Below are 11,585 nucleotides of genomic sequence, written 5' to 3'. Positions count from 1 at the left end.
CCATCGGCCTGATCTGTGATCGGCTGCGCCTCCTGGTGAACTGCAGTCCCCGGCAGCGCGCAGCTTTTAGCGCCTCGTAACGGATTCAGCGGTAGTGGCGATTATTATAGGATTAAAGAGAAACCAGTTGCCGCGGGACTGGAGCTGTCTCCTTGTTGTAAAAGTTTGGTGCAAGTTTGGTGCTGAAGGCGTCGACAGTTGAAGCTTAGCAGACTTTCCAGCCTGCGGTTATGGAATAGAGGGGCGGAGAGGAGCCAGGCGTAGGCCTGCGGATAACTAACGTTAGCTAGCTGCGCTAGCTGATGTGAAGCGGTCTGCCCTTGTTTGGGTCGCTGTGCTAACTAGCTAGGTGCTATTTTTGTTAGCATGATAGATAGCCAACCAGGGCTGCTAGCTTGTTTTGATGCAGATATATTGAGGGAACCTGCCAGGTCCACCACAATTACACGTTTCCCGAACTTTCTCGAAGTTTTAAGTTAACCTTATAAGCTAACGTTTTATAGTAAAGAAGCTACCGAGCTAGGTCTTTGTCACACAAAGTTGGGCTTTTGATTTGGTTGGTGTTAAATTAAGCTGTTTTTTTTTATAAGGGATTGCATGTTGATGGTCTAACATCAGTTAGACGCAGTCCAGACCACACAGTCTCTCTGCCCTTCCACGGAACTACAGTTAACATCTTTTTCGGTGCTTCACAACCCGCCTCACCGACCACTGTCTCCTGTCTTCGGCCGGCTTCAGTGGCTGGCCACTCGGCACTGAGTGCCCAATGGAGGATCATGACAACATGGACTATTTTTATCAGCAGGTACTGCAGAAAGATGTTACCCGCAGGTTGCAGGTCGGTCAGGACCTTATTGACTACCTGAACGACCCGCACCGTTCCCAGGACGTGGAACAGGACAAATCCCGGCTGGATAAGACCATAGACGAGTTAACGGGATGGGTGAACTCCAGCAATTTCAAGGTGAGAGATCTTGGCAACTCATCCTATGAGAGTATCACAGTGTCACTGCAGCAATGATCCCCTCCGCCTGTTCATGAATTATCATTCACCGATTTATCCAGTGAACGGGAAGAGGGGTGGGGGTAGATTAGTTTCAAAGCGAAGAACTTTAACAGAGAAAGGGCTTTTTAAACGAGCTCTCATCGATCATAGTTGTGTGATCTCCTGCAAAACAAAGTTAATCAAACCGGTTTACTCTTTACTTATCTAATTTCAACAAATTTAAAGTCAAAAGAAACAAAATTTACTTTGCAATTTTCATGTAGGACATCCTCTTACCATCCTTCAAAAAAGGCAATTTTAGTTTCACCATATAGTAGTCAATTCATGTCTCATAAGAGGCTGACATTTTTAAATTTCATCCCAGTGACAGAGTAGGACATAAGGCATTCCTGTGGTTGTTTGGGGTTTATATTGTTGTTTTGGCAGACTGTATTAAGGGGACCTATTGTCATGACTGTAGACTACTGGAGGACTGGATTGGATGGGGGAGGGGTTAGAAGCCTCATTGTTATGACCTATGCTTTCTTTCCATCTCTCCCTCTCTCTCTCTCTCATTCACCCTCACACATACAGACACACTCCGAATCTCCCCTTTTGTGTTTTCTCAGTTGTTTTCCTGTTCATTCTCACCCCTTTTTATGTGTGTGTGTGTATGTGTGTGTGTGTGTGTGTGTGTGTGTGTGTGTGGTGACCTTGTCTGCACTCTTTTCCACAACTCAGAAATGCTGGAATGTGACATTTTTGCCATGATATCACACCAACCCAGAAAGCAAGTCAAAACAGTCTGAAATCTCTTCTCAAGGCATGCTGAAATTTGACTCCCAAGTCTGTTTTTGAACTGATTAACAATGTCTCCACTGATATGCAGGACACAGCAAGACTGTATGAGTGTGGAAATTGTGTGTTCTGCATAAAGAAAGCATCCTCTGCCTTTTGAAAGCACATCTTTTTTGACAGCACTACTCAACTTGTGGCAGAACATTCTCATTTGACTTGCTTTGTCATCTTGTCATCATAAACTTTAAATACATTTTTGCAAACTGGTTTCCATTTACTAGAGAGAAGCTAATAAAAATGCACCACTGCTGGTATATTAGTAACAAACATTTGTTTTTCTCTATTGACAAATAAAGACTTAAATCATCCATTACAGATATTGAGATTTTATCAGTTTCCTTTTAACTCCCACTCCCAAATTTCTGAATAATTACAGACTCTGGACAGTCCCAAGATATCATGGTTTTGCATCTAAACACTTCACAACAAGTTTAAGGTGCCAGTAATGCATTTAAGGTAATGATAATGAGACGTTAGTTGGCACTGTTGGGAATAGGTAAGAGGTAGTTTTGAGTGTTGATTAAAGTTAAGATCTAAAAGATTTTTGTCTGTACTCTTTATTATGGCTTTTTCTAATGCCTGAATCAGTTGACTTACATCCTTGAAATCAATGACCAGATCAATATTTTTTAAAGTGAAAAGGTGACTCATCACTACCTCCATGTATTTCATCCCTATGCAATTCATCCCCAGTTGTGACAAGGTAACATTTCCCTGTGTTCAAATTTGGTCCTTTATGTGGATGACACATTTGAGTGACACAATCAGTGTCTGGCAATGATATGCAAGTGAGTGGTGACCCCTCAGCGGCCTTCACACAGAAACCTTTTAGGGGTGCTGATTGGTTCCCTATTGGGCAAAAAGCAAGAGGGTTCAGGTGTTAGCAAGATGCTGCATCAGCACAGAGAGAGGGAAGAGAGAAGAGATGATTCAGAGTTGACAAGTGGAAGAGAGTGAAGGAGGAGTTATGGAGGAGAATGGAGAACTGGAATGATAAATTGGGTAAACATAGATAAGTGGAAAGCACAAGTCACTACCCATAAATACAAATAATGTTCAGATAAGGATACTGTCGCACTTAAGTTCCTCTTTTAAGAGTGGATGAAGTACAGTATTCCTTCTGTCCCTTGGCTGTCTTCCTCTCTACTTCACTTGCGTGCCATTGACTGGTCTTTTTTTGTCAATGAGTCAGTTTCACACTTGTACTGTCTTTCTGTTCTCTGTGAGCAGCAGATACACGCCATGCTCCCTGCTCTCACAACATCACAGAGGCCTCAGTGCCTATTTGAGACACACAAACATAGGGCATTAATATTGCATGCTGCTTTTATGGGCAGCAGGGCCAGATGACTGGACACTGACTGGGTTGATTGAGGATTGACACTACTGCTAGATTGTCCTGCCCAGACACACTGATCTGTGGGATTTTGTTGAAATGAAGATGGAGTGTCTAACACGCAAAATTATTTTGGCATGAGAACAGATGATGCACTCAAGCCTCGATACAATGTGTATTACAATGGAAGATTTAGTATACAATAAACAAACCGAGCAAACACTCTATTGCCAGTATTTGCCAGTTAAATATATTACACTGCAGATGAAGAAAAACAGTGTGTGTGAGTGAGTGCTGTACAGGGTCAACAAGGTATAATGGAGAATTTAAAGAAGAAAACTGTGAAACCAGGTGCTCTTCCAGGACGATGACCGTGGTCAGATAAACTAGAAAAAAACAACGTACAGTGTAATAAATTTTATAAGAGTTGAAACTGTACAATGGCAGTCAGAATAAAATATCTTGGGCACTCCGATTGTAGATGTGAAACTATAAATCCTTTAATGCGTTCACAGGATGTGATGAAGACTCTGTGAGTCGAAACACGTTGGCATATCCATATATTAATAAAGGATTTTTAGTTTCACATCTACAATTGGAGTGCCCCGGATATTTTTTTCTTACTGTCATTGTACAGTTTCATCTCTCATAAGACTTATTCCACTGGACAGTTGTTTTTATTGTAGTTTATATTACACTGCAGCTTCAATATGTTCATATGTTCCTCTTAAACAATGAAAGTATTTCAGTTTTACTGTGTTGTTCCTGCAAACTCAACTCTTCCTGCAGGTGCTTCATAGTAGAAGCCTTCCAGTGAAGAGAATTGATTGCAGCTTTTAGTGGGAAGCAGCTGCAGGAACTGGTGAGCTACAGCCAGCAAGGATAGCAGTGAAGAGAAAAGGCTCCAGGTGCTTATTGCACTTTGGTCAAATCTCAGTGCTATGCTATGCCTTGGCCAGTCTTTTGCCATCATCCACAGTATTAACAGGCACCATTCTTTGTGCTGTGTGAAAGGGAAAATCTGATAAATTAAATGTAACTGGGCCAATATGGTAATTAAACAGGCTAATGTAATGCTAGTTTCTGTCATTACATGAAACAAAGATGAGTTTTGCTATTGTTTTGTATCATAATATTCAGTAAAACAATAACTTTCTTCATGCCTGCCAACTGCACAGTGACCACAAAGGTGAAAGTGAGTATAGACTTAGCAACACAGCTTGAGTGTGGATTTGAACATAATAGACAGGTGTTTTTCACTATTTTGTTGCATTTTGTCGACCAAATGATGAAACGATTAATGGAAAAAAAGACTGGCAGATTAATCGATAGTGAAAATAATTGTTCCAGCACTAGCCTGCGTCTTTGCATGTGGCTGTGTGATATCAGAGCCTTGGACCACGTTTTTCTGTCCAAAACTCACTTTAAGCCTCTTTAGAATCCAGAGTAAACCCTGTACGTGGTATGCGAATTAGAGACTAAGCCACCATACGCAGCAACCTGGGTCTTCACAAAGACCCATTCATACAGAGCTAAATATTTACTGTGTTGTTTTTTTTCTCCAGCATACCTCAGCCGCCCTGATCTTTTGGGGATTGCAGACTACAGATGAAGTAGTTGCGTGTTGTAGGATAAAATTTGTGTGTCAGTGCTATCCTTGTTTTATCCACACGCCTGATGTTTTTAGTATTTGGGGTGATACCTAAGTGTCTTTTGATATCACACATCCCCCCCTCCTCACCCCCTAGCCAGATGTTTAGCTGCAGATGGTCTGTAGAGCAGTAAGGAACCTTCTCCACCTCCGGTTCACTTTCTCCTGTCCAAGGTGAATAACAAGCGCAGGCCCTTCCGTCTCTTGTCCTCTATTTCCTCTTCTCTGTCTTTCTCCACATGAAGATGCCATATGGTTGTGGGCGACAAGCTTGTTGGGGTGCTGGGTGGAGGAGGGGGAGGGGAGGCCTGGGGGAGATTTCCTTCTCGTACTGTTTCATCTTTCTCCTGCTGTTTTTCCTGCCTTTCTCCCCTGCTCCCCCTAAATTAGGTCAATATAATGTAGTCGTCATATTGTCCCAGAGCTCATGTTTCTTCTCCAGGTGATTTTTTATTTATTTTTTTTTGTCTTCTGTAGTATTACTTGGCCTTCGTCCCTGTTATTCCACCCATTCTCCTCCTTTTTGTTTCTGTAGTTACCTGGCTCTGCTCTTCCTTTGACTAAAATAGGGAAAAAACTGCAGTCTGTCTCCCCACTCTGAGCATGACAGAGGAGTCTGGAGAATAATGTTTTAATGGATTTTCTTTTTGGACTGTTCAGTTTCACCGCAGCATTGCCAAAACAAGCATTCCAGGAGCACAGCGCAGTGTGGGAAGTGATCCTAATCAGAAACACAGTGGAAAACTCAACTTTACCACTAGACAAAAAAATCCAGTCTACCTTCCCCCTACGAGTCATATCACAAGCCAATTTTCCTTTTTTTGTGACTGAGCCAATCAGGGCAGTAGGGGAAAAGAGAGACGGGAAAAGGGGATTGTCAAGGGTTACTATAAGAGACATCTTGAGTGGTGAATGCGGAGCATGCTTCTTTACGTGTTGGGACAACCTCAACGTATTGGTCTACAATTGACTCAAGTCATCATGTTGACACAAAAGTCCTTTGAGTTTTTACCAGATCTCCAAAAAAATGCAAATCATTGTGTGATTCCATCAGCTGTTGCTATGCAGAGAGTATAAAGAGGCCACAACAAGGTTTCATAATAAAGAGTACCACAGCTGTTGACATAACCTTTGAGACAGAGAGGTATTAGCCGTTAAATGACTCTTTTAGTTTAGATTTTTTTCTGTTAACTGAAGTATCATCTTTAATCCATACAAACACATTTTCAGCCAAGCACCATATTTCAGAGCATTTGTGTGATTAAATAATCTGAACCCAAAGGCCCATGTATGTTCATATGGCCGTCAGAGATTATGTGGTTGTATGTGTTTAGGGAGATTATAACTTCAGTTTACAGATGACCTTCATTGGTTGAAATGTTTCAACTGAAAACCGGACGTTTCCATTCAGGGTTATGGGTTTGTACAAACTTTGCATGAGAACAGGTGGATGAAAAATCAGCTATTGTGTCAGCCATTGTATCACTGTTGCCACTGTGGTTAATATGTAAGCAGACATGTACATGCTTTGTTGATGTGAAATGAAAAGCAAGTCCTGTGAAATGTCTGAGTCTGAATCAACATATTAATTATTGTGTATGACCCATTATAACCCACGTCTGTCTCACTCTACTTTGTAGGTGGCATTGATGGGGATAGACATCTGCAGTGCGTTTGTGGACCGCATGGGAGAGCGGTTCAAAGGATACCTAGGCACAGGTGAGATACTGTACCTATCCCCAGGCTGAACTTTGAATGCTGAAATAAAAACAGCTTTATGATACAAACAAATACTTTTTATCTTTTGTTGTAGTTTTCTTGTCCTTAAAATAGAGAACCAACCTGCTGCTGCACAAACCAGTTTTCAGCTTTTCTATTGCCAACTCACACTTATTGTTATCATTTGTGATTCTTTGCAAAGGGGATTATAACCATCTCTTTCTTTCTTCAGTTCATCAGGCTCAAAAGTTAATGTCCTCTGCAAAGTGCTCCCTCTACTATCTTGAACAGTGCTTGCTAGTCAAGGATGAGTTTACCCTTTTGGCTTCAGTGGTTACTGAATTGAAAAATATATAAATGTTGAAACCTACAACAGTTTCCTACGTTGTACTCTACTCCATACTATTTGAAGTGTGATGTTTGTGTATTTTTGTATAGACTCTTCAGCATTTGGCCTGTCCTTCCATTTTGTCTCTCACTTCCACTTTGTGGTTCCTCTGAGACAGACCAGCAGCACTGCTCTAAAGCCTGGCACCACCCTCTCTCTGTTATACATCCTCTAGTCTGTATTTAGGCTCTGAATTGTCTGTCATACTGTAGCTCACCCCATAACACCCCAAAACCACACCACACCACACATTCATATGACCTCACTGACTGAACCTTGTATCAGATTACATGCCCTATGAGTGTGTATGTGTGTGTTATGTCAGTGCCAGCCCCTGTGTGTGCCCGCTTAAGGTGTCACCAGCTGTCTTTGTCAGTGGCTCTCATAACCAACAAACGCACTCAACCCTGCAGTGCAGCTCTGGGAAGATTGGCCCTGACACACTGTGCAGAGTCTGCCACTATACACGCATCTAGTTCACTGTCTAGGACAGTGCCCTAGCAGAGCTGTGTGTATTAGTGTGTCTAATGGAAGTGTGTGTTTCAGATTGATGGTAAAAACATCTCTCTGAGCCACCGCTGGCTCTGGAATCTCCCTCCCTCCATCTGACTTCCATCTCTCCTTTCCTGTGCTCTCTCTCCTTCTCCCTGCACCCACCCTCCTCCCACACACACACATACACACACACACACACACACACACTCACAAACTCACTGAGAGGAGGAAGATGAGATCATTGAGACAGTGATTGTATTGATCTACAGAACTGACTCATTGTACAGGGCTGCTGCCATTACACTATGTGTTTGCATGTGCACAGGAATTGACTCTGTGCTGTTGGCCATCTTGCCAAGTAGTTCCCAGATGTGAGGTATAAATGGTATTGATATATACAGATCATATAAGGTTGTAGTGTGTCAGATAAAATTAAGTGATGTGATTGGCCCAGCAGCCGTGTGGTTTCACAGTTAGAGTGACCTGTTGAAAAAGGTCAAACAAAATGAGGCAACTTTCCACATACAAGAAAAGTGTGTCTGTGTGTGTGTTTTCATCTCAACTACAGCATATGACGTTGTTGTGTGCAACAATGTAACAATGCACCCTGTCATTTTTTCTGTTTGAGGGAATTGTCCTTGGTGCCTAGGCGACCAGCTGTTATGGTAACATAATGTACGCACACACACATACACACAGGAAAAGGACAGATGACATCAGCCTGCCCCCCCCCCCCCCCCCCCCCCGCCCCCGCTGATGTTTTAGACTAGGAATGTGGGTAGGAGTGTGTGCGCGCACATGGCATTCTGTGTGTATTTGTGTTTACTCGTTACGTGAATGTCAAAGGGAGGTTTTGAGTTTTATGTAACTCAGAAAGTTTAGTGTCTCCACCTGATGGTCAAACAGAGACTCCACAGATTTGGCCTTTAGTGCGTTTAAAGTATTATGGGCTGCTGACTCAGACGAGCCATTTAAAAAAAACTGCATGTTGTGAATGTTGGACTTTAAAAGTTAAAGGTTGAAGCTGGCAGTACTTTATATTTTTGTAATTGTCAGCAAATCTCATGAAAAGACCAATGATGTGTTAATCAGTCTCTCAAAGTATTGAGAGACAGTCTGTTGCCCTCAGCTAGGAACCCTTTTTCTTTTCTTCTACCGAGATGTAAATCTTTCAAAATGCGTCAGAAATATACTGTATATATTAAAAGAGGTTAAATAATTTCCCCCGAAAAGCAAACGTTATTCAGACATGAGGAAGTAGCTAATTTGTTGGTGACTACTTTCAGCTGTGAATTTTGCATGAAAAATGTTGCCTCATTGATGTGTTTTTAATAGTTTTTGGACAACACTGGAGCTCTATGGCACAGAGGAATAAACTATATCAGTAATTACATAGACTGACGATGCTTGTTAGGGTTAATTTGTTGACCCTACTTTTTGTGGTAACCACAAATTGCAGGCCTTTAGATCAAAAGCTGCCAAGTACCTGTTCATCTGATAATAAAGCTGAAAACACACTTAAAGCTGATGGCACCTCTGTTCTTCATTTCATGGAGGAATAGAGCGACCATCGGAAACATTTGACTAGTTGCCAAAATACAATAGTTCAGTTGAATTTCAACATGAAAGGTTATTACTTTTCATCCTTTACTGTGCACGTCACCACATTGCATCGGCCTCACTACTGAATCAGTTGTGTGTTGAAGTGGAACTGACACGAGAGCATTTGATGATCCTGACATTATTTTAGTCACGGTCCATTTGTCATTTCCTGTCCTCTCCTTCGCCTCGTTCTGTCAGAGCCTTCGTGTCGATGGTGTCATTGCTTAAGCTCTTACAGTACAATGAGTCTCTTCTCTCTCCCAGACACTGTACTAATGATGGACATATATCTTTGAATATCTATGTTTTAAACACTCTCCACTTGGGGGCAGTCTTTGTTGTCTTTGCCATTTAAAACTGGTACAGAGTCAGTTGTGTGTGGCCTCATTTCTCCTGTGCTTGATGTAAATACTCTAAACTGAGCTTAATTTTTCATATATTGACTCTCATGACTCATGATTCACATTTCTCTCTCCCTTCTCCCATCTCTGTTTCTGTCTGTAGTCTTGCCAGCTCTGGTGGACAGGCTGGGTGATGGGAAGGACCAGGTTAGGGAGAACAGCCAAGGTCTTATCCTTCGCTGCATGGAGCAGACCACCTCGCCCATGGTGAGACACACACATATACACACACATAAAAATCTGACAGCTTTTCTCACTCAAAGATCTGTTAGATGTAATCTAAAGGAATAAACATTGGTTGTTCCTTAAAATAGTTTCAGTTCTGTTGAATTTCAAGTTCAGTCTCTTGACAGTAGATGGATAGAAAGTTAGCAAATGTGAGAAACAGTTTTGTTATACTGGTAGACGAGCCAGTTTGGAGCAACCTATTCAGGTCAATTGTAGTTTATTCAAATGCATGAATAAGCTGCAGAACCGAGACAGCAGACAAATCACAGCCACATCCACATCAATAATAGATACTCACTACAGCAGAGAGGTGCTCTATGTTTTGGGCTCCATCTTCTGGATATGTAAGGAATAACACGGGATACAGCTCCCTTCTACTTTGTGTTATCTACACTCACCACACATGCACATCTCCACAGATTGTAACCTTCTCTGTACTCTGTAATCTGCTCAAACCCCTGTTGAGCTGCCTGGCCGAAACTACTTCTGCTCATTCTTACCGACACTCTTTCTCTCTCTCTCTCCCTCCCACACATGTCCTCCTGATTCTCCTTTGTCCAGTACGTTTGGGAAAGGCTGCTTCCTGGTTTCAAACATAAGAACTTCCGCAGTCGAGAAGGAGTCTGCCTCTGTCTCAGTGCCACGCTCAACACGTGAGTAACTTCCCCCTCTTCCTCTGTATCACTTCCAGAGAGAAATGTGAAATAACACATTACAGAAAGATGTACATTAGTCCTGACAGAAAAGTCAAAAATTAAACGTATCTAATCATACTTGCTTTAAATCAATTCATTGTATTTCTTGTATTGCACACTGAGGTGTAGATTCTTTCCATCTGTTGTTACTGCTACTTTCCATGAGCATGCCCCATTTTGTTTGTTCAAGAAACACACACAGTCTCTGTCTCCAGGATTAATCCTCTTAACTGTCTTTGTGACTCTAGAGGTGGAGGTGGCACACGTGCAACAAATGGCACTGCCACTTTTGTCATGTGCCATTACATGTATGCTTATGTCGCCATGTGTTGCTTTCAGGGAGTTTTAAAAGTCTGGTCTCAGTTTACCCTGGCCCAAACACTTGCACACTCTCATGCTCAGCTGCCAGGACTGATGGAGGACTTTCTTTTTTAAATCAACATGAACAAATAATTGAAATGGGTCTCTATCTTACTACGGTCCAAAGAAAATATGCTGGTCCATCTAGAGACATTTTTCCAGAAGCCACAGGAGGTCGGAGCCTTTATATCTGGCAAAATAAAAGAAAGGAGTATATGTATGCCAGAAATGAAATTGAAGTTGATCTGTTTGCACACTTTATTAATTTCTCCCCATATATTATAACTTGCAAATAATCAGTATTAATGTCACATGCTTAGTTGCTTATTTTTTGCTTGATTTTTGGGCTGCATGCAAACCCTTTTGACTTGGTTTTCATTGTATTCTGTGCACATTTTTCTGTCTTCAGTTCATTTCTAAATTAATTAGTTTGCTCTCATTTCCTTCCATTAGTTATGAGAAGATTTCTGATCTTCAAGAAATCTGTCTTGGATTGTAGAGACATAGTTAACCTACATTTTGCAACCTCCATTAAACAAACACACCAAGACATAAGACTAAACAGATACTTGCTTGCTGTGCATTGTATGACAGCAGCTCAACAGCAGTTCAGATCTGTGCAGGTTGTACTTTACTGTATTTTCCACCTTAAGGCTTCTACAGACAACAAATCTGGGCCGTAAGAGTCGCTGTGCTACTTTTAGCATCTTTTTACTAATGAAAAGTGACAGTGTTGTGCTAAATGCTAAGCTGCTACAATGATAGTAAAGTTAAGACGTTTACTGAACGTACACAGGTATCCGTCAAGCCTGAGAGTAAAATATGAGTGTCTGCTTCTGGGTTTTCATGTGTTTATTTAGTTTTGAT

General features: G+C 41.6%; 1 protein-coding gene across 6 annotated transcripts in view; it reads left to right on the top strand.

The window, feature by feature from the left end:
- Positions 1-24: 24 nt before the first annotated feature.
- Positions 25-11,585, top strand: part of clasp2 (cytoplasmic linker associated protein 2) — a 57,625-nt gene continuing 46,064 nt past the window's right edge. For 4 of the 6 annotated variants that reach the window (XM_087175586.1, XM_087175582.1, XM_087175584.1 and 1 more), the window contains exons 1-4: positions 26-964; positions 6,471-6,549; positions 9,539-9,642; positions 10,225-10,316. In XM_087175586.1, the coding sequence (XP_087031712.1) occupies positions 767-964; positions 6,471-6,549; positions 9,539-9,642; positions 10,225-10,316 (473 nt within the window). In that variant the 5' untranslated portion in view covers positions 26-766. Of the gene's footprint in view, positions 965-6,470; positions 6,550-9,538; positions 9,643-10,224; positions 10,317-11,585 lie in introns of all 6 variants that reach the window. The other 2 variants (XM_087175587.1, XM_087175585.1) reach the window with 2 other exon arrangements.

The sequence above is a fragment of the Seriola lalandi genome, unplaced genomic scaffold (genome assembly GCF_002814215.2).
Source record: "Seriola lalandi dorsalis isolate HSWRI2012SDOR001 ecotype SW California unplaced genomic scaffold, Sedor1 jcf7180002054476, whole genome shotgun sequence".
In the NCBI taxonomy this organism is placed as follows: Eukaryota; Metazoa; Chordata; class Actinopteri; order Carangiformes; family Carangidae; genus Seriola; species Seriola lalandi.
The sequence above is the reverse complement of the archived record's forward strand: the minus strand, read 5'-3'. Positions and strand labels throughout refer to the sequence as shown.